General features: G+C 38.3%; 1 protein-coding gene across 1 annotated transcript in view; it reads left to right on the forward strand.

The window, feature by feature from the left end:
* The window catches only part of Vps13b (vacuolar protein sorting 13B), a 560112-nt gene that overhangs the window by 328381 nt on the left and 207794 nt on the right, over nt 1–23937 (forward strand). The window contains exon 34 of the mRNA NM_177151.4: nt 9628–10315. Coding sequence (NP_796125.2) covers nt 9628–10315 — 688 coding nt within the window. The remainder of the gene's footprint in view (nt 1–9627; nt 10316–23937) is intronic.

The raw sequence follows: 23937 nt of genomic DNA on the forward strand, positions 1-23937 counted from the left end.
TGATGCAAGCCCGGATTAAAAGTGCCCAGAATGTGTTGTTTTGTTTTCTTAAAACCTGAGTTCATTAAAAAATGAAAACTTGTCAAACTTAAAACTCTGAATATAATATAAAGAATGACCAACTTACTGTGATTCATTATGCATGTAAGAAACATATAAATAGACCTGGAGAGACAATGAGAACTGGCCCTGCGTTCAGACCCTGCAATGAAAAGTTTTCCTTAGTACTAATTTATTTTCTTGAGCTTAGGAATTGCTGAAAGTAAGTTTAGGCTATACAAGCTTAGGAGTAAGGGAAACTAGCATAAAAGGTAGATGTTGAGTAACCTGTGCCCCTGTGGGTGGGTCATTAAACCCCACGCCCTTTTTTTTCTTTCTGGTCTACCATTTTGAAATACAAATAATGATCTAAGTATTATAGTCCATTAACACTAGTCCCAGCCCTTTTCCTAATTTACAACTTAGGTTAGACCACATATCACAATAAAACTCAACCTTGGGGCTAGAGAGATGGCTTAGTGGTTAAGAGCACTGACTGCTCTTCTGAAGGTCCTGAGTTCAAATCCCAGCAACCACATGGTGTCTCACAACCATCCATAATGAAGACAGCTATGGCGTATTTACATATAATAAATAAATCTTAAAAAAAAACAAAACTCAACCTTGACTGAGCTACCTCTATAATTCAGTTAGTACAACAATGTCTTGAACTGTGAGGATGTGAATAGACACTTAGCAGGCAGGCTTGGTAAGTAAATCTACAGAGACCTGGGATGGTCACCTCTTAACAGGGGAAAACTGAGACTCTAGTACACTGCTGCGTCTGTTGAGCACGATGAGTGTCCTTTGTGCTTCCTTTTTGAATTCTTGCCTCATTGTTGACAAAACTTGTCATTGATGGAACAGTTACATTGTGTGGGATGTTGTATAACATCTGGTTTGGAGAAATTAAAGCATTAAAATTTTGTTTTACTGTACTCTATAATATTCAACTTTACACCTTGCTTCTTCATTAAGTTTCAGTTTTGTTGTACTTGAAGTCTCCTTTAGTCCTTAGGCTGGCCTAGAAGTTGCTAAAAAGACCAAGGATGGCCTGGAATTCTGAATCCTCTTGCCTTTACATTCCAAGTGCTGTGATTACACGATGTACCACCACCACCACAAGCTTAAGTTTCTTTAAATAAATAATACCATTGACTGGGCTCACTGAAGGAAGCTCTTTACACCAAAGCCCATTTTACCTACCATATCACTGAGTTGAAATAGCAATTCCTCATAATATTTTTCTAACCTATAATACTGAGAAATTAGAAGTATAAAAATAAACTCTTGTTTCTTGATAAAATAAATACAATGTTCTATTTATGTAAAATTTCCAATGTGGACGATCTTTGTATTAAAAGTCCAGTGTAACTACCTCTCCCAGCCCCAGCATGCCATACTATTCCATAAATATTTAGATAGGGAGCACATGATTTTTTTCAACTTTATGAATACTCTCATATGTAATTTCAGTATGCTTTAACCACTCTTCCTCCTTTTAACTGTATTTGATTGGTAAGGCAGACATGATATTTACTTGTTTGAGAGCGCTGCTAAGTTTTAGTCAGGGCAATAAAATTAGGATCCATGTCACAGTAATACACAGATGTGATTGAAACTTTGATTCTGTGGTTTTACACTTCACTTTTTCATAATTTATAAGATGTGGAAAATGAACTCTTAATTGGAAAAAGCTATTTTGATCCAAGTCAGTCTGATTGTTGACGGCTGAAGGAAGTGTCAGTGCTGTGTCACACACCCTCCATTACCAAAGGCGGGATCCTAGGCATGTGCACCTGCACCTGCCTAAGTCTATAGACATGCTGCTGCTTGCTGTAGTGGCCATTAAACACAGAGCTGTACTGCAATTGACATGGAAGCTACTTTCCCCTCATTGTCATCAGAGCAAAAATAGAGTTTCTTGCCAATTCCCAAGAGTTTACTTTCTACACAGTTCCTCTTGTAAGATATTTGAACATATATTTATAGCACTTGTATTATTCAATCTGGTGTGTGTGTGTGTGTGTGTGTGTGTGTGTGTGTGTGTGTGTGTGTGTTGGGTTGGGTTTGGGGTTTTTTTCTGTGAAACAAGGTCTCATCGTCTCTCCTGGCCTCAAATTGATAATGTTCTTACCCCACCCCCCACCTCCTAGATGTCAGGAAGGCATTAATGTGCCACACACTGGCTAGGACTGATTTTAAAATGTGATTATAAAAATGTTCATATGACCTAATAAGAAGCTTCAACCCAGCTTATTTTTTTCTATTCCAAAGTGCCACGGGAAAGCATCTAATTAAAATAGGGAGAAACAACTGTACTTCATTGTTTAATGTTGTCTCTTTACCTAGTGTGGTTTTAGTCACTTCTGAGGCACTGAGGCTCAGCAGACTGCAGGTTGAACTAGTAAATATGTGATATTAAGAAGTTGCTCCAGTCCTCTCACTTAGACTTCAGCTCTAAGCACATCTCTATGGTGTTAGCTGTCTGTGTAATGCATTGCTGCGAACAGATAGGGAAATGCACTGAAGTCATCTAAGAAGTAAACTATCCGAGGACATGCTTTTGTAGCTATTGAAAATCTTATATTGAAACCCACTGATGGTGAAACTGTAGATCTCCTGTGATTTAAGTACCATCTGGTTGTGCTCATGACTTTAAAGCTGTTATCTCCACATAAAATTTCAGAGTCCTATATTTTTTTCCACCAAACTATCCATTTTTAAGCCACAAATGTTTTCCCATCTCTTCCAGATTTTATCTAAAAGTATATTTTAACAATATTTTAAAAGTTCTTAAACAATAACAATTTATCTTGATGGATGGCATGCTGTGGTTTTTTTTTTCATTTTATTTTAATTAGCCATTGAGGAACCAAATTCCCTTTTGTCTTTAGTATTTGGAATATTGTTTAATTATTGTTATCATGCCAGATATCTTAAAGGTTATTTTACCAATACAGTTTCATTTAACATAACCCATATGGAATCAATAGTCTAGTTTCCTAAAGTGAATGCTTGGAAACTCTTACATTCATATGTTAAGAGTACACATCCTTTCCTCATTAGTTGGAAAGTACAGGGATTTTGGCACAGGTTCTGTGTGGAAGCATTGTGCAGCTTTTATATGGATTTTGTTTTTAGCCTTTGATGACACTGTTTAGAATAGGAAGTATCTAATAAGTAAAGCATTTTGTCTCAAGTGCTGCCAGTGTGTTTAGTATATGCCTGGAGGTCTGAAACATTATCTTCTTCACTACAGTAATATGCATTTAATTCTCTGAAAGCAGAAGGTCGAACTTTTAAAAGGGACGCAAAGTACATTTTCAAACAGAATAATTCAAAACATATGGAATAGGGGACCAGAGTTATGTACAGTTGGTTTTTATGGTTTAATCATGATCATGTTAATGCACACCAGTAGCTAATTAAAGAAAACTTTTATTGTCCATTTTAAATAAGTTAGGTAAGGAGTGGAGGAGCCCATGTAGCTTTGCTGCCCAGAGATGTATACTGCACTCCCCCACAGGACACAAGAACAACAAAAGGTTAGGCTCAAACTTACTACATTGTGAACTTTTTGTTTCTTTTCAGATGAGTGGTAAATCTGGTGATGTCCAAGTTTAGGGTCCAATACATACAAAGAATCATAAAATAGTCCTAACAGTGGGTCAGATCTTCCTCAGCAGGATGGATAAATCCACAGTGAGATGGAGACAAACTGTTGGATTTTCAAACATGTCTCAATATCCACCTTAGTGTGGTGCTAAAATGATTTGCATGCTTACAAAAATAGAAAATCAGACTTTTAACTAGAGTTCCCATTTAAGGATTAAGATTCCCATTAGAGGATTATGAAACCTCTAATACTGAGAAATTTTTGGCTCCCGCCCCTCCCCGCCCCCAGTGAGAGCCAGTCTTTTATCTATGGATCACTGATTCAAATTCCATTCTGGTCAGTAATGAGCAGAATTAGCTACCTTGTGAGTTCTTTTCAGTAACCCATGTGTCCTGAGCAGATAGCTGCCACCTTGCCTCACCATTTACTTATATCTCAAGACTTGAGTGATATGTGTTGGAGCCTGATGTGTGATTCTCCATGCAGACTGGACATTCACTTTCCTTACCATTCTTCTCTAGGGGATGGGTGTTGTGTGCTCAAGGGTTAGCACCTATAAGGACACTTAATATGCTTGTTTTAGGGGAGATAAGATTTTAAGCATAAATGTATTATGGAACACAAACCAACAGATTTACTTAAACTATGGAAAAAAATAAGTTTATAATACCCCCAAATACAGTCAACAAACATGGATTCCTTAAGAACTTAATTATACTACTAGTTGACAATGTATTTGGAGGTATATTTGAAATTTTGACAGAATGACACAGAGCCTTAAAACTTAAGCTGTTACCTTGAGAGCAAGTGACCATTTTTACTTAGTTCCTAAAGTAAGTCTGTTTGTTCATGCATTCCAAGAATACTAGCAAGGTGTTTTCTTTTACTCATAAACTGTCAGCTTTCTCCTCATGACCCTATTGAAAAACCTCTTTCTGCCTCAGTTAGTAACAATTCTCTCTCCTCAAAAGATGACAACAGTAGAAAAGACAGTGTATATAGTATGCTAACTCTGTAATAAGCAATAAGCACAACCATTCACAACACTGAGGCAGAATATAGTATGAGAAACTAAACCGTGTGGAAGGAGAAATCTGAGCAGTACCCAGAAGAATTGTAGACATTTTTATAAAGAGGAAGTTGTTTTAACTTACCATGGTGTACTAGCTGGTTTTGTGCTTCAACTTGACACAAGCTGGAGTTATCACAGAGAAGGGAAATGCCTCCATGAGATCCAGCTGTAAGGCATTTTCTCAATTAGTGATCAAGGGAGGGAGGGCTCCTTGTGGGTGGTGCCATCCCTGGGCTGGTAGTCTTGGGTTCTATAAGAAAACAAGCTGAGCAAGTCAAAAAGAAACATCCTTCCATGGCCTCTGCATCAGCTCCTGCTTCCTGACCTGCTTGAGTTCCAGTCCTGACTTCCTTGGGTGATGAACAGCAATGTGGAAGTGTAAGCTGAACAAACCCTTTCCTCCCCAACTTGTTTCTTGGTCATGATGTTTGTGCAGAAATAGAAACCCTTACTGAGACACATGGATAAAGCATTTTATTCTTGTTTTCGGTACATCATCTCATTCAATAATGTATTAGCCATGCATATGAATACTCCATTTTAAGGAGGTCCATCCAGAGACTAAATATTACTTACAGTATGCTCAGCTGACAACATAGAGGATGTACAACCCCAAAGGCTTCATGAATGAGTCTGTGAAAGAAATTACAAAGTGCAGTATTGGAAAGTCTTCAAAAACATGTATTTGCATCCTGACAATCATTAATTCAGTCTGCTATGTGACTTGTTAATTTTTATTACTAGTATAGGAAGAACAATTATCACTGCACGTTTAAGGATCATCTTTGGTGTGTGAGGACACATCCCTACCTATACAATGATAGAGATCAGTCCATCTAGGAGTTCTTCACCGGGTAAAAGCTACAGACCTTTAGCACCTGCCTAGTTTGAAGAATGTTCTTTGTGCCAGGCATTGCTACTTTCTAAGGTAGACTGCATTTTCAGATCCTCATACTGACACTGTGAGGAATAATTAACTCCATTTTATGAATATCCTTAACAAAGGTTTACAGTTATCCAAAGTATAGGACTTGGTCCCAGGTTTGTCTGACTCCCAGACCTATATATAGCTATGTATCACTATAACTTATGTGTAGGAGTCCTTTGAGAAGTATGTGTACCATTCATTAAACACTCTTCTCATAGGAGTATGAATGTGTATCAGGCTAGATGGTATAGCCTGCTGAACATGTGTGTGTGTGATATCACATTGTTTGGGGGCCATTATTAACCAAATATAAAAGAAAATAATACAATCAAGAAAGGTAGTGAATACAACATGTAAAAGGGGAGCAAAACTGTATTGTTTACCATAACCCTGTGGTAAGCATCAGAACACAACTAAAATAAGGATACAGCGCAAAAGTAAGAGTTCTCTCCCTTGAAAGCCCCCATGCACCCACATGATCATCTGCCAGACAAGCCCTCGGAGTCACTGTTGTTTGGCAGCCTGGCCAAAAAGGAACCAGTGACTTAGAGCTAGACCTGCTTCTCCATTTAATTGTGTCCCAACCTTCCTTCCTTCCTTCTGAGTTGTCACCACAGAAAGCAGTGAAAATAGTGTCAGTGTTATATAATCAAGTATCATGTACTGTGTGGCATAGTAGTGTGTACTGTAGTGCACTTTAATATGATGGCAGTATAGTAGGCTTCTTTAAGCTCATGTCACAGAAATGTGAGAAATTCATTGTTAGGTGGCATTAGCATTACCAGGGCATCTCAATGGAACAGAACATTTTCAGTCCCATAATTTAGTGGAAACCGAGGCATATGCAGTCCACCATATAACCATAGTGTTCTAAAAAATCTGATATTAATACTACAGTTTAGTATGATTGAATTTTATATTTTAGAATGATATAATTTATGCTGTAATAGAATTGTGTGAAGTACTAAGATTATCAAGAAGACTCTTAGCCAGCCGTGGCCAGCTCAGTGAATTGCTGTGGTCAGACAAGAGCACGCTTTGGACAGACTGACTTCAGGACAAGAGCACAGTTTGGATAGTGTAACTTCAGAAAACATGGTACTGTCTAAGAATAGGGTTACACTGTATTGTTTCAAATAGGTAATGCCTTTTGTGTTTCTCAGCAACTGTAGAATCAAGATAAATACTGTTAGGAAACCTTCATAAGCACTTCCTCGTTATCTTTGATTATTAAGTTATTTAATATTTCACAATGTGTCTTTGGGAGTTAGCTTACAACAGTTTGTAGCATTTGACAAAATATTTCTAGCCAGTCAAATTGGAATATAGTAACTGATACGTAACACTTAGGAGCTGCACTGTGCTTTAGGAATAGCTCTCCATTCCAAGTTGTCTTAGGTCCCAGTGCAGTGTTTTGGAAAGGTGTTTGCAAACACTCAATAACTTAACAGATTTCCGTACTATTTACCTTGTAATTTAACTTTTTAGAACTTGTCCTAGAATTTTCCATCAATCCTCGTAGATGTGTCTTATCAAGAATAAAAGCCTAAATTTCTAATTATGTGGGAATCCTTGAAAAATTTAGTCATCAAATGAAATGCTTTTAAAATAGTACAGGAGATGAGACACAGACAAGGACTAACCATGACTGTGTGTTTGAGGCCAGCTTGGCTGCATAGAGAGTTCACAGCAAATGTGTGCTACATAACAAGACCCTGCCAAAGAAAGAAATCAACTTACAGGGATAACACCTTGTCTAGAAATAGGTTTCACATTTGTCTCTTTAATATGATTATAACCACGAAGGGGTCTGAGTAGAGGGAAGAAAAACTGAAGTGGATCTATTAAATAATCCTGTTAAGAATACTTGATAATACAATAGGAGTAGGGAAGATTTGTTTTTCTCATGTAGCGTTGCTGGCTACCATGTTTATATGGATTATTTTATATATATATATATATATATATATATATATATTATTATTATTATTATTATTATTATTATTATTATTATTATTATATGGATTAGTTTGTATCACTTCAAACAAAAGCTTTGTATCACTTCAAAGAATGTCCAGTGCCTGCTAAATAGGAAGGAGATCCCAGGAGAAGCAGAAGGTCTCAGTGGGACTTTACCCATCTGCTGGCACTAAAGTCCTTTCTTCTCCACAGGGAGTCGTTAGTGGACCATCTCCCCTCAGAGTCTTTCCTAACTGGAGTGGTAACTGGATGACTCACCTTTACCCTCCTTCCAAGCCCTGCTGTAGAAAAGAAAAATTCAAATCTTTTTAAAATTTCATCCACTTATTTAATTTGACAATCTTTGCCCTCAAAATCTGAACTTCTTGTATTTTCCCTCTTTCTAAAAACTATACAGAGTTATATAAACTAGTTTTTTTTAAATTTCCTATTGACAAGAATAATAATGCACACAGTCAGAGAATTTTTCTGGTTTGTTTTTACAATGCAAAGTAGAATTTTCAAACTGATCCTGAAAGGATTTGTTCTGTGCCACCGTCTGTAATCTCATTGTAGCAACTAGTAAGACAGAACTTTTGAGCTTTGTTCTAATGGCGAAATGTGAGAACTGGACATGCATTTTAGGATCAGAATGATTGTCTAGCATCCACAATGACCAAAAGTTCAATCTTCAGCACTATAGTGATGATGATGCTAACAATTAACAGCATTAAAATATTAAGAATTTATGGCTAGAGATCAATATTATATGTTTTTTTAATTGGGTATTTATTTCATTTACATTTCCAATGCTATCCCAAAAGTTCCCCACACGCTCCCCCACCCATTCCCCCACCCTCCCACTTCTTGGCCCTGTCATTCCCCTGTACTGAGGCAGATAAAGTTTGCGCGACCAATGGGCCTCTCTTTTTAGTTCATATTGTTGTTCCACTTATAGGGTTGCAGACCCCTTCAGCTCCTTGGGTACTTTCTCTAGCTCCTCCATTGGGGGCCCTGTGATCCATCCAATAGCTGACTGTGAGCATCCACTTCTGTGTTTGCTAGGCCCCAGCATAGTCTCCCAAGAGACAGCTACATCTGGGTCCTTTGGATAAAATCTTGCTAGTGTATGCAATGGTGTCAGCATTTGGAATCTGATTATGGGATGGATCCCCGGATATGGCAGTCTATAGATGGTCCATCCTTTTGTCTCAGGTCCAAACTTTGTCTCTGTAACTCCTTCCATGGGTGATTGTTCCCAATTCTAAGAAGGGGCAAAGTGTCCACACTTTGGTTTTCGTTCTTCTTGAGTTTCATGTGTTTAGGAAATTGTATCTTATATCTTGGGTATCCTAGGTTTGGGGCTGATATCCACTTATCAGTGAGGACATATTGTGTGAGTTCCTTTGTGATTGGGTTAAGGATGAAGAACAAAGTATAACCTGCACCCGCGTGGAATCAGGGCTTACCAGTGGTGACCCTGGTTGGTAGCTGGAGTCATGTATTGCACAATTTGGGGAATTATTGTAAGACTACTAAAGTAATTATTTGGGAAAACATTTTCATGACTGATTTTTTTATTAATATAAGGTGAGAAATATTGATACTCTGAAGTATATTTTAATGAAGGAAATGTACATTTGATAACTTGTTCTCAAGAATTTCTTGGCATGGCGTCAGGCATGTTGGGAGACTGACCCATAAGGATTGCTGTGAATTTCAGACCAATCTGGAAAACATAAGTTTCAGGCTACCCAGGCTAAGGAGCAAGAAAAAAGGAAAAAAAAAAAAACCAAAAAAACAAAGAAAAAAAAAAAGAAAAATTTCCTTTAGATCATGAGATTTTTTTTTTCTTGAAAATGGGCATGCACTTAGAATGTGTGATTATGGCTTTAAGTTATACTAAACTCACTTTTTGTTCCTTTAAACAGCATGTTTATATAACATTATTCATGTAGGGACACTTGATGCATAACTACTTTGACATATTTCCTTTTTTTTTTCTTACAGATCTCTAAACAGGAACAGAAGAAAGTGGATACATTTGATGGAGGCACAGCTGAAACCTCTTCCCGATACAGTGGTGCTCAGGACAGTGGCATTGGCAGTGACAGTGTTAAAATCCGCATTGTGCAAATAGAGCAGTACAGTGGTGCCAGTCAGCACCGCATTGCCCGGCCCTCTCACCAGTCGTCAATTGTGAAAAATCTTAATTTTATTCCCTTTGACATATTTATTACCGCAAGTAGGATCTCCCTAATGACCTATTCCTCGGTGGCCTTACCCAAATTCAAATTACCAGAACAGAAAGAAGATGGGAAAACAGGCAGGACTTTCTTAAATCTCGCAGAAGTTGATTCTGATGTAGCTAAGCCTAACCAGGCGTGTGTTTCCATGGTGACTGCTGAAGATCCCTTAAGCAGTAGCACTTCTTTTTCCTCAGGGAAAAAAGTAAGGGTTCTATCGCTTGAAAGCCTCCATGCATCCACAAGGTCATCTGCCAGACAAGCCCTCGGAGTCACTGTTGTTCGGCAGCCTGGCCGAAGAGGAACCGGTGACTTAGAACTAGACCTGTTTCTCCATTTGATTGTGTCCCAGCCTTCCTTGCTTCTGAGTTGTCACCACAGGAAACAGAGAGTGGAAGTATCCATCTTTGATGCTATGCTTAAAGGTGTACCCTCTGACTACACATGTACAGGTAAGAGCCTTGGAATATATTTGAGTTTTAAATTTAGCAAATGAAAAATAGCTGACAGACCAGACAAAACTTGTCTTCCCTACAGAGTATGGTAAATACATGCCTGTAACTGAATTGAGTTTAAGAAAATGTTGGGGAAAATATATCAACATTTAACATTAGTAGTCTCACCATGCCTCTGAACAATCTTTGTCTTCAGTAGTTGTATAGAATGGGCTCTTTCTTGGCTATAGATGTACTTGCAGTTTGTAGTGTGTGGGAATCATTGCTGTTAGTAGTAATGAACCATAAGTAGATCATCCACAGTATTATAATTGTTCAAAAATAGTATAAGAAGCTTATTGTAATGTTCATCTAGTCACCTCACTAAAATTTATATCAAATCAAGAAAGATTATCGAAGTACAATACCTTTATTAAAAAAAATCCAACCCTTTTTAAATTAGAGATTTGGCAGCAAACACTGGTGTGTGGGTAGCTAGGTCTCCTATTCAAGACTTGAAGAAGAACCTAGCATCATAAGTAGATATGTTGCTGTCACACCTAATGGATGGAAGCCAGCAGTGAGGCATTTGGAAGCTAGTCTGATTTGAAAGTCAGTCTGGTTAATTCTTGGCCTAAAAGACACCCTTTGAATTATTTTCTTAGTAATTATGTTTCTGTTTATACAACAAAAGCAACTTGAAGGCAGGAAGGATTTTTGGCTCCTGGTTTGACAAGATTCACACACTCCATCAGGACAGTTAACTCTCTGAAAAGTCCTCACTTCAGAGTCTTGAACTGGTGGCTCATACATACTAGGATCCTGTAAGGAGCTTTCAAACCACTGGCAGTTTAAATCAGCCATGTTGAGTAGTTATACCATGGATGTTGGCAAGTGCTATCAGATGGTTCTACTATTGTGAGGACTATTTGTTAACATTACCTGCAGCTATTGCCTTCCTCTTCAGACATTCCCATTACTGAGTACCTGTGATATAACAGGTACTTCAAGGCACTGGGGATGTTGGTAGTGCTGAGTTAGTAGAACTTGTTACATGATTTGAGGATTTCTGCCGACTTAACTGATGCCTCTTTATGTTCTGATTAGCATTGGTTGGAACTTGGTATGAGATTGGAAGAGTAAATCTTACTTCCCAGAACCTCCTTAGGGTCACTTAGCTATAATCTCTTATGTAGGCAGGTGTCTTTAATGGCTCTGCTAAGAGGTAGCAGAAAAGATGGGAGAATAGGAGCTGGGGAGGAGCCAACAAGAACATCTATAGCCTCTTCCCAAACTTGCATTGTAGATATGTCAACATCTCATAAGATTATTCTTTTTGCTTATTTCAAGCTCAACCTATGGTTGTACTGTGCGTGTGTGTGTGCGTGTGTGTGTGTGTGTACATGTATATGTACACATACATACATACACACACATGTGTGTGTGTGTGTGTGAATATATATAAATATATCTCAGGGCACTGATGGCTGAGCTAAAGTGTACAGATGAGAGCTGCTGTTGATGCTGATATTTTCCGAATATATAGAAATAGATTTGCCATAATCTGTTTTACAAGTATACTCCTAAGTCATATATCCGTGTCCTTTTGCCTAAATATGTCTTCAACAAGGTTATAAGAGCTCAACAAAAAGGTTCTCTTTTGGATCATAGTATCTTCCTAGGTTAAAAGAATAATGAAAAAATTGGATATTTCTTGTGTGGGTTGGCGGTGGATTGTGGAACCCAATTTCAGCAGACTAATGGGAAGGCATGGGTCTTTGTTAGAGTGGAGTAAGCTTCTGAGGAAATTCTCCTGCATAAGTATCCTGTGGATACCTTCCCTGGGGATCTACTTAACCCTTATGTGATCTAAATATAGCAGTTCTTGGTTATAACCAAGAGTTAACAGTATAGTATGTGCTTTACATGATCATATTTCTTAGAAATTAGCTTAGCACTTTTATGAAATGTGTTAGAAAACCAAAAATGTAAGTGGGGAGGGGTAAGCCTGTAACTGTCACTAGGTCACACTGCCAAGAATTATACTGTGTAAAATGCATTCTTTTATTTTACCCTGATAGTAACTCAGTGAGGGAAGCCCTGTTTCATATTACAGATGGAAAAACTAAGACAATAAAGCTTAGAGATATAAGTTCCCTAAGTCACAGCTGTATCAGGACAAAGCTACAATTCAGAAGCCAAGATTCATTCAACATCTGCATCTAGACTTCCCTCTTTGCTCAAATTGTACAATAGTTCCTGTCAGAGTTTTAACTGGTGAATTTGTCATTAAATGTGTCCAATGATGTGACTATATAAAATAGCATATCTTCTCATTGTGACAAACCTGGCTTCACATTCTGGTGCTATTACAGGATGTAGAACTATCTGAGAGGCCAGTTGTGATGAAAAGATAATTATTGAATAATTCTAAAAAACCAATGCTAATAATTCCTAGCATTAAGCCTAATAAGGAGTAAGCCTGAATAAATGTTTTCTATTAATGGTTTCACTGTTATATGAGAGGAAGTTTATGAAACTAGAAAGCAGAAAATTGGACTTTTATTATCCACCCTGTCATTAATTGGCAACTAGCTTATGTGGGCACTTCTTCCTTGTGTTTCTATTACTACTAAACATGACAACTACAAGGACGGTTTCACACCTATAGTTTTGTCATTTTGTAATCTAGAAATCATCTTCCCACCATTACATTTTCAGAACAATAACTTATAATTAATGTATACTGCTTTAACAGGAAGCCACTAAGATGTTAAATTCAAAGCTGAAGACAAGCATCATAGCACTTTAAAACTATTGTTGACTTTTGGAGATGTGACTTTTCTTCAATACCCTAAAAAATACTAATTAGTTTTCTCAGTATTTTAAATATTTTTATTAAATATTAATGAAATTGCCTTTCAAAACTGGACTTTAGACATTTGTTTTCAAGGTCCATTTTGATGAAATGATCAACTCCTGTTACCAGTTTAATTATCCAAGTAGTTTATGTAGTGTTTTGCCATATCCCAAAAAGAAAACTGTTCCATTTACACTTGTCTGTAGAAGTCTTAAGACAGTTATTTTATACATTAGAAAAAAATGTGCATGGCTATTATGTTAAAGTTCATAGGGATAGAAGGGAAGGAAGAATAAGATGGGACTGGCTAGTTCTACTTTTGAGTCCTAAGGTCAAGCACTCCTAATTATCTCTAAGTTGGAAGAATAAAAATGGGTGGTCAAAATGAAGGTATTTAATAATAATAATAATAATAATAATAATAATAATAATAATAATAATAATGAAGGTACACTTCTAAGAAAATTTAAAAAGAAAGTTCAATAGGAGCAAAGTTAAAAATGAAAGAAGAAACAGGTTGTGCGTTTCTTTTTTTATTTGTTTTTCTTTTATTCTTTTATTAGTTTTTAAAATCTATTAGGAACATTAAACATGATCGAAGTAGAAAAAAATCACTTATGAAGTTCTCTCTGAAAGGAAATTATGACAAGTTTCATTTCCAAGGGAGAATATACCTCTTTTTTTTTAATTTATTTTTTTATTAGATATTTTCCTCATTTACATTTTCAATGGTATCCCAAAGGTCCCCCATACCCACCCCCCCCAAACCCCTACCCACCCACTCCCCCTTTTTGGCCCTGGGGTTCCCCTGTACTGGGGCATATAAAGTTTGCAAGTCCAATGGGCCTCTCTTTGCAGAGATGGCCGACTTGGCCATCTTTTGATACATATGCAGCTAGAGTCAAGAGCTCCGGGATACTGGTTAGTTCATATTGTTGTTCCACCTATAGGGTTGCAGTTCCCTTTAGCTCCTTGGGTAATTTCCCTAGGTCCTCGATTGGGGGCCGTGTGATCCATCCAATAGCTGACTGTGAGCATCCACTTCTGTGTTTGCTAGGCCCCAGCATAGTCTTACAAGAGACAGCTCTATCTGGGTCCTTTCAGCAAAATCTTCCTAGTGTATGCAATGGTGTCAGCGTTTGGAAGCAGATTATGGGATGGATCCCTGCATATGGCAATCACTAGATGGTCCATCCTTTCGTCACAGCTCCAAATTTTGTCTCTGTAACTCCTTCCATGGGTATTTTGTTCCCATTTCTAAGAAAGGGCAAAGTGTCCACACTTAGGTCTTCGTTCTTCTTGAATTTCATGCGTTTAGCAAATTGTATCTTATATCTTGGGTATCCTAAGTTTCTGGGCTAATATCCACTTATCAGTGAATACATATTGTGCGAGTTCCTTTGGGATTGGGTTACCTCACTCATGATGATGCCCTCCAGGTCCATCCATTTGGCTAGGAATTTCATAAATTCATTCCTTTTAATAGCTGAGTAGTACTCCATTGTGTAAATGTACCACATTTTCTGTATCCATTCCTCTGTTGAGGGGCATCTGGGTTCTTTCCAGCTTCTAGCTATTATAAATAAGACTGCTATGAACATAGTGGAGTATGTGTCCTTCTTACCGGTTGGGACATCTTCTGGATATATGCCCAGGAGAGGTATTGCGGGATCCTCCAGTAGTACTATGTCGAATTTTCTGAGGAACCGCCAGACTGATTTTCAGAGTGGTTGTACAAGCTTGCAATCCCACCAACAATGGAGGAGTGTTCCTTTTTCTCCACATCCTCGCCAGCATCTGCTGTCACCTGAAATTTTGATCTTAGCCATTCTGACTGGAGTGAAGTGCAATTTCGGGGTTGTTTTGATTTGCATTTCCCTGATGATTACGGATGTTGAACATTTTTTTCAGGTGCTTCTCAGCCATTTGGTATTCCTCAGGTGAGAATTCTTTGCTCAGCTCTGAACCCCATTTTTTAATGGAGTTATTTGATTTTCTGGAGTCCACCTTCTTGAGTTCTTTATATATATTGGATATTAGTCCCCTATCCGATTTGGGATAGGTAAAGATCCTTTCCCAATCTGTTGGTGGCCTTTTTGTCTTATTGACGGTGTCTTTTGCTTTGCAGAAGCTTTACAATTTTATGAGGTCCCATTTATTGATTCTCGATCTTACAGCACAAGCCATTGCTGTTCTATTCAGAAATTTTTCCCCTGTACCCATATCTTCGAGGCTTTTCCCTACTTTCTCCTCTATAAGTTTCAGTGTCTCTGGTTTTATGTGGAGTTCCTTAATCCACTTAGATTTGACCTTAGTACGAGGAGATAGAAATGGATCAATTCGTATTTTTCTATATGATAACCGCCAGTTGTGCTAGCACCATTTGTTGAAAATGCTGTCTTTTTTCCACTGGATGGTTTTAGCTCCCTTGTCAAAGATCAAGTGACCATAGTTGTGTAGGTTCATCTCTGGTTCTTCAATTCTGTTCCATTGGTCTACTTGTCTGTCACTATACCAATACCATGCAGTTTTTATCACAATTGCTCTGTAGTACAGCTTTAGGTCCGGCATGGTGATTCCATCAGAGGTTCTTTTATCCTTGAGAAGAGTTTTTGCTATCCTAGGTATTTTGTTATTCCAGATGATTCTGCCGATTGCCCTTTCTAATTCGTTGAAGAATTGAGTTAGAATTTTGATGGGGATTGCATTGAATCTGTAGATTGCTTTTGGCAAGATAGCCATTTTTACAATGTTGATCCTGCCAATCCATGAACATGGGAGATCTTTCCATCTTCTGAGATCTTCTTTAATTTCTTTCTTCAGAGACTTGAAGTTCTTATCATACAGATCTTTCACTTCCTTAGTTAGAGTCACGCCTAGGTATTTTATATTTTTTGTGACTATTGAGAAGGGTGTTGTTTCCCTAATTTCTTTCTCAGCCTGTTTATCCTTTGTGTACAGAAAGGCCATTGACTTGTTTGAGTTAATTTCATATTCAGCTACTTCATTGAAGCTGTTTATCAGGCTTAGGAGTTCTCTGGTGGAATTTTTAGGGTCACTTATATATACTATCATATCATCTGCAAAAAGTGATATTTTGACTTCTTCCTTTCCATTTTGTATCCCCTTGATCTCCTTTTGTTGTCTAATTGCTCTGGCTAGGACTTCAAGTACAATGTTGAATAGGTAGGGCGAGAGTGGTCAGCCTTGTCCCTGATTTTAGTGGGATTGCTTTCAGCTTCTCACCATTTACTTTGATGTTGGCTACTGGTTTGCTGTAGATTGCTTTTATCATGTTTAGGTATGGGCCTTGAATTCCTGATCTTTCCAAGACTTTTATCATGAATGGGTGTTGGATTTTGTCAAATGCTTTCTCAGCATCTAACAAGATGATCATGTGGTTTTTGTCTTTGAGTTTGTTTATATACTGCATTACGTTGATGGATTTCCGTATATTGAACCATCCCTGCATCCCTGGGATGAAACCTACTTGGTCAGGATGGATGATTGTTTTGATGTGTTCTTGGATTCGGTTAGCAAGAACTTTATTGAGGATTTTTGCATCGATATACATAAGGGAAATTGGTCTGAAGTTCTCTATCTTTGTTGGGTCTTTTTGTGGTTTAGGTATCAGAGTAATTGTGGCTTCATAGAATGAGTTGGGTAGAGTACCTTCCGTTTCTATTTTGTGGAATAGTTTGTGAAGAACTGGAATTAGGTCTTCTTTGAAGGTCTGATAGGACTCTGCACTAAACCCATCTGGTCCTGGCTTTTTTTTGGTTGGGAGACTATTAATGACTGCTTCTATTTCTTTAGGGGATATAGGACTGTTTAGATCATTAACCTGATCTTGATTTAGCTTTGGTACCTGGTATCTGTCTAGAAACTTGTCCATTTCATCCAGGTTTTCCAGTTATGTTGATACTAGTATAGCCTTTTGTAGAAGGATCTGATGGTGTTTTGGATTTCTTCAGGATCTGTTGTTGTGTCTACCTTTTCATTTCTGATTTTGTTAATTAGGATGCTTTCCCTGTGCCCTCTAGTGAGTCTGGCTAAGGGTTTATCTACCTTTTTGATTTTCTCAAAGAACCAGCTCCTTGATTGGTTGATTCTTTGAATAGTTCTTCTTGTTTCCACTTGGTTGATTTCACCCCTGAGTTTGATTATTTCCTGCCTTCTATTCCTCTTGGGTGAATTTTCTTCCTTTTTTTCTAGAGCTTTTAGGTGTGTTGTCAAGCTGTTAATGTGTGCTCTCTCTAGTTTCTTTTTGGAGGCACTCAGAGCTATGAGTTTTCCTCTTAGGAATGCTTTCATTGTGTCCCATAAGTTTGAGTGTGTTGTGGCTTCATTTTCATTAAACTCCAAAAAGTCCTTAATTTCTTTCTTTATTCCTTCCTTGACCAAGGTATCATTGAGAAGAGTGTTGTTCACTTTCCACGTGAATGTTGGCTTTCTATTATTTATTTTGTTATTGAAGATCAGCCTTAGTCCATGGTGATCTGATAGGATGCATGGGACAATTTCAATATTTTTGTATATGTTGAGGCTTGTTTTGTGACCAATTATGTGGTCAATTTTGGAGAAGGTACCATGGGGTGCTGAGAAGAAGGTATATCCTTTTGTTTTAGGATAAAATGTTTTCTAGATATCTGTCAGATCCATTTGTTTCATAACTTCTGTTAGTTTCACTGTGTCCCTGTTTAGTTTCTGTTTCCATGATCTGTCCATTGGTGAAAGTGGTGTGTTGAAGTCTCCCACTATTATTGTGTGAGGTGCAATGTGTGCTTTGAGCTTTACTAAAGTTTCTTTAATGAATGTGGCTGCCCTTGTATCTGGAGCATAGATATTCAGAATTGAGAGTTCCTCTTGGAGGATTTTACCTTTGATGAGTATGAAGTGCCCCTCCTTGTCTTTTTTGATTATTTTAGATTGGAAGTCGATTTTGTTAGATATTAGAATGGCTACTCCAGCTTGTTTCTTCATACTATTTGCTTGGAAATTTTTTTTCCAGCCTTTCATTCTGAGGTAGTGTCTATCTTTTTCTCTGAGATGAGTTTCCTGTAAGCAGCAAAATGTTGGGTCTTGTTTGTGTAGCCAGTTTGTTAGTCTATGTCTTTTTATTGGGAAGTTGAGTCCATTGATATTAAGAGATATTAAGGAAAAGTAATTGTTGCTTCCTGTTATTTTTGTTGTTAAAGTTGGCATTCTGTTCTTGTGGCTGTCTTCTTTTAGGTTTCTTGAGGGATTACCTTCTTGTTTTTTCTAGGGCGTGGGTCCTGTCCTTGTATTGGTTTTTTTCTGTTATTATCCTTTGAAGGGCTGGATTCGTGGAGAGATAATGGGTGAATTTGGTTTTGTCGTGGAACACTTTGGTTTCTCCATCTATGGTAATTGATAGTTTGGCTGGGTATAGTAGCCTGGGCTGGAATTTGTGTTCTCTTAGTGTCTGTATAACATCTGTCCAGGCTCTTCTGGCTTTCATAGTCTCTGGTGAAAAATCTGGTGTAATTCTGATAGGCTTGCCTTTATATGTTACTTGACCTTTTTCCCTTACTGCTTTTAGTATTCTATCTTTATTTAGTACATTTGTTGTTCTGATTATTATGTGTAGGGAGGAATTTCTTTTCTGGTCCAGTCTATTTGGAGTTCTGTAGGCTTCTTCTATGTTCATGGGCATCTCTTTCTTTAGATTTGGGAAGTTTTCTTCAATAATTTTGTTGAAGATGTTTGCTCGTCCTTTGAGTTGAAAATCTTCATTCTCATGCACTCCTATTTCCGTAGGTTTGGTCTTCCCATTGTGTCCTGGATTTCCTGGATGTTTTGAGTTAGGATCTTTTTGCATTTTCCATTTTCTTTGATTGTTGTGCCGATGTTCTCTATGGAATCTTCTGCACCTGAGATTCTCTCTTCCATCTCTTGTATTCTGTTGCTGATGCTCAAATCTATGGTTCCAGATTTCTTTCCTAGGGTTTCTATCTCCAGCATTGCCTCCCTTTGGGTTTTCTTTATTGTGTCTACTTCCCTTTTTAGGTCTTGAATGGTTTTATTCAATTCCATCGCCTGTTTGGTTGTGTTTTCCTGCCATTCTTTAAGGGATTTTTGTGTTTCCTCTTTCATGTCTTCTACTTGTTTAGCAGTGTTCTCCTGTATTTCTTTAAGTGAGTTATTTAAGTCCTTCTTAATGTCCTCTACCATCATCATGAGATATGCTTTTAGATCCAGGTCTAGCTTTTCAGGTGTGTTGGGGTGCCTTGGACTGGGCGAAGTGGGAGTGCTGGGTTCTGATGATGGTGAGTAGTCCTGGTTTCTGTTAGTAAGATTCTTACGTTTACCTTTCACCATATGGTAATCTCTGGAGTTAGTTGTTGTAGTTGTCTCTGTTTAGAGATTGTTCCTCTGGTGATTTTGTTACCCTCTATCAGCAGACCTGGGAGACTAGCTCTCTTCTCTGAGTTTCAGTAGTCAGAGCAGTCTCTGCAGGCAAGGTCTCCTCTTTAAGGGAAGGTGCACAGTTATCTGGTGTTTGGACCTCCTCCTGGCCAAAGATGAAGGCCCAAAACAGGATCTTTCCCAGAAGCTGTGTTGCTTTGGCCTGTCACAGAAGACGTTGTTTCAGTAGTCCACACTCTCACCTGTGTAGACTACTTTCTGTGGAGTCCCGGAACCAAGGTGGCTCCCGGGGAACCTGAGGCAGAAGCCTCTCAGGCCGGGCAGACACCTGTGCTCTGACCAGGAAGGTGGCCGGTTGTCTGGAGCAGAAAATGGCGCCGCCTCAGAGGCTCTGTGGCTCTCGCCTGTCCCAGAAACTGCTGGCCTCTGTATTCCACACTGTCACCTGTGCAGACTGCCCTCCACTGAGTCCCGGAACCAAGCTGGCTCTCGCGGAACCTGAGGCAGAAGCCTCTCAGGCTGGGCGGACACCTGTGCTCTCAAGAATATACCTCTTAACTGTGGCTTTATATAATGAATACATTGGATAGTGTTCCTTCTTTTTCAATTTTGTGGAATAGTTTGAAGAGTATTGGTATTAGGTCTTCTTTGAAGGTCTGATAGAATTCTGCACTAAACTCATCTGGTTCTGGGCTTTTTGGGGGGGGGGGCGAGGGAGACTTTTAATGACTGTTTCTATTTCTTTATCGGTTATGGGACTGTTTGGATGGCTTATCTGATCCTGATTTAACTTTGGTAATTGGTATCTGCCTAGAAAATTGTCCCTCTCATCCAGATTTTTTAGTTTTGTTGAGTATAGGCTTTAGTAGTAGGATCTGATAATTTTGTTTTAATTTCCTCAGTTTCTGTTGTTATATCTCCCTTTTCATTTCTGATTTTGTTAATTTGTGTACTGTCTCCGTGCCCTCTGGTTAGTCTAGCTAAGGGTTTATCTAGCTTGTAGATTTTCTCAAAGAACCAGCTCCTGGTTTGGTTGATTCTTTGTAAAGTTTTTTTGTTCTTTGTTCTACTTGGTTGATTTCAGCCCTAAGTTTGATTATTTCCTGCCATCTACTCCTCTTGGGTTTATTTGCTTCTTTTTGTTCTAGAGCTTTCAGGTGTGCTATTAAACTGGTAGTGTATGCAATTTCCAGTTGTTTTATGGAGGCACTCAGAGCTATGAGTTTTCCTCTTAGTACTTCCCATAAGTTTGGGTATGCTATGCCTGCATTTTCATTAAATTCTAAAAAGCCTATCATTTCTTTATTTCTTCCTTGACCTATCACTGAGTAGAGCGTTGTTCAGCTTCCATGTGAATGTGGGCTTTCTGTTGTTTTTGTTGCTATTGAAGACCAGCCTTAGTCTGTGGTGATCTGATAGGATGCATGGGATTATTTCAACCTTCTTGTATCAATTGAGGGTTGTTTTGTGGTCAGTTTTGGAGAAGGTACCATGAGGTGCTGAGAAGAAGTTATATTCTTTTATTTTAGGATGAAGTCTTCTATACATATCTGTTAAATCTTTTTGATCCATAACTTCTGTTAGTTTCAATGTGTCTTTGTTTAGTTTGTGTTTCCATGATATTTCCATTGATAAGAACGGGGTATTGAAATCTCACACTATTATTATGTGAGGTACAATGTGTACTTTGTGCTTTAGGAAAGTTTCTTATATGAATGTGCATGCCCTTGCATTTGGAGCATGAATGTTCCAAAATGAGAATTCATCTTGGTAGCTTTTTCCTTTCATGAGTATAAAGTGTCCGCCCTTATTTTTTTTTTTGATAACTTTTTGTTGAAAGTTGATTTTATTCAATATAAGAATGGCTACTCCAGCTTGTTTCTTGGGACCATTTGCTTGGAAAATTGTTTTCCAGTCCTTTACTCTGAGGTACTGTCTTTCTTTGACTCTGAGGTGTGTTTTCTGTATGCTGCAAAATGTTTGGTCCTGTTATGTATCCAGTCTGTTACTCTATGTCTTTTTATTGAAGAATTGAGTCCATTGATGTTAAGAGATATTAAGGAATAGTGATTGTTGCTTCCTATTATTTTTTACGTTTTGTTTATTCGTTTGTTTGTTTTTGTGGCTATCTTCTTTTGGGTTTGTTGAAAAAAGATTACTTTCTTGCTTTTTCTAGTGTGTAGTTTCCCTCCTTGTGTTGGTTGTTTTCCATCTGTTATCCTTTGTAGGTCTTGATTTGTGGAAAGATACTTTGTAAATTCGGTTTTCTCATGGAATATCTTGGTTTCTCCATCTATGGTAATTGAGAGTTTTGCTGGGTAATTAGGATTTTGCCATTGTTTGTTCTCTTAGGATCTGTATAACTTCTGCCCAGGATCTTCTAGCTTCCATAGTCTTTGTTGAGAAGTGTGGTGTAATTCTGATAGGTCTGCCTTTATATGTTACTTGACCTTTTTCCCTTACTGCTTTTAATATTCTACCTTTGTTTAATGCATTTGGTGTTTTGATTATTATGTGATGGGAGGAATTTCTTTTCTGGTCCAAAGTATTTGGAGTTCTATAGGCTTCTTGTATGTTCATGGGCATCTCTTTCTTTAGTGTACTGGCTAGTTTTGTGTCAACTTGACACAGCTGGAGTTATCACAGAGAAAGGAGCTTCAGTTGAGGAAATGCCTCCATGAGATCCAACTGTAAGGCATTTTCTCAATTAGTGACCAAGGGAGAAAGGCCCCTTGTGGGTGGGACCATCTCTGGGCTGGTAGTCTTGGTTCTATAAGAGAGCAGGCTGAGCAAGCCAGGAAAGGCAAGCCAGTAAAGACCATCCCTCAATGGCCTCTGCATCAGCTCCTGCTCCCTGACCTGTTTGAGTTCCAGTCCTGACTTCCTTTGGTGATGAACAGCATCATAGAAGTGTAAGCCGAATAAACCCTTTCCTCCCCAACTTGCTTCTTGGTCATGATGTTTGTGCAGGAATAGAAACCCTGACTAAGACACTTAGGTTGATGATGTTTTCTTCTATAATTTTTTGAAGATATTTACTGGCCCTTTAAGTTGGAAATCTTCACTCTCTTCTATATCTATTATCCTTAGGTTTGGTCTTCTCATTGTGTCCTGGATTTCCTGGATGTTTTTGTTGGGAGCATTTTGCATTTTCTTTGACTGCTGTGTCAATGTTTTCTATGGTATCTTCTGCTCCTGAGATCTTCATTTCTATCTCTTGTATTCTGTTGGTGATGCTTATCAAGTAGCCTTGGTTTCTGTTGCTTATGTTCTTGTCCTTGCCTCTCGTGTTAGCTGGTCGTTCAATTTCTGACTATGACTTATCCCTCCTACAAGCCTGTGTCAGTACTTCTGTGAGACCAGTTCTTTCTGGGAGGAATTTTGGTATGGAGAGCTGTAGTACAGAGTTAGCTCTGGGGCGCAGACGAATACAGGAAGGATCCTGCCCCAGACTGTCCTATGTCCTGAGGGTTCCAGGTGGGTCCCTTGGAGCAGAAGTGGTGGTCTTACCTGTGCTCACAGGTGTGTCAGCACTCCTGGGGGACCAGCTCTCTCCCGAAGGTATTGGGGTAAGGCACACTGTTTCACAGGATCAGCTCCAGGTGCTGTGACAGCTCCAGGGACAGACTGAAACCCAGGTTGTGTCTTTCTAGATTGCTCTTATTTTTGGATATTTAAATTAATATAATAGCTGGGCAATAGCAAATTTGGCATGTATGTGTATGTTGACTGCTTTCGTGACATTCCTAGGAAGATTGAATCTTGGTTGAGGAATTGCTTCCCTCATGCAGGCCTTTAGAAGTGACTCTGGGGCATTTTCTTAATTGCTAATTAGATGGGAGGCCCTATCCTATTGTGGGTGATGGCATCCCTGTGCAGGTTGTCCTCGAGTTGTATAAGAAATCAGTCCAGTAAACAGCACTCCTCCATGGCCTCTGCTTCTTTCCTGCCTATGAATTCCTGTCTTGACTTCCCTCCACTAGAAGCTGGAATAAGCTCTTTTCTCCCCAGGTTCCTGTTGGTCATGGTTGTTTACTACAACAGAAAGGCAAACTTTGATGAAAGAAAATTACATTATCAAAGATCTTACTTAACATATGATGTGACATTTAATTATTTTATTCATTATTTAGTGATGCAAAAAATAATTCATGCCAAGGAACCTAGTCATTTTAGACAATAGGATTCTAGAGTTCACCCTTATCACATTAAGTGAAGTAAGTGACATGGTCCTTCACATACTCCTTGTTACAGCCTGGCTCTGGGGATTCTAAAAATGGAGAGCTAATATTAGGTTATGGAGGTTTCACTCGGGTGACATATTAAAGTCATCATTATGAAAACCTTCAACTCAAATACTAATAATCTATTGAACATTCATAGATTGTGC

This window comes from Mus musculus, chromosome 15 (genome assembly GCF_000001635.26).
Source record: "Mus musculus strain C57BL/6J chromosome 15, GRCm38.p6 C57BL/6J".
Taxonomy (NCBI): Eukaryota; Metazoa; Chordata; class Mammalia; order Rodentia; family Muridae; genus Mus; species Mus musculus.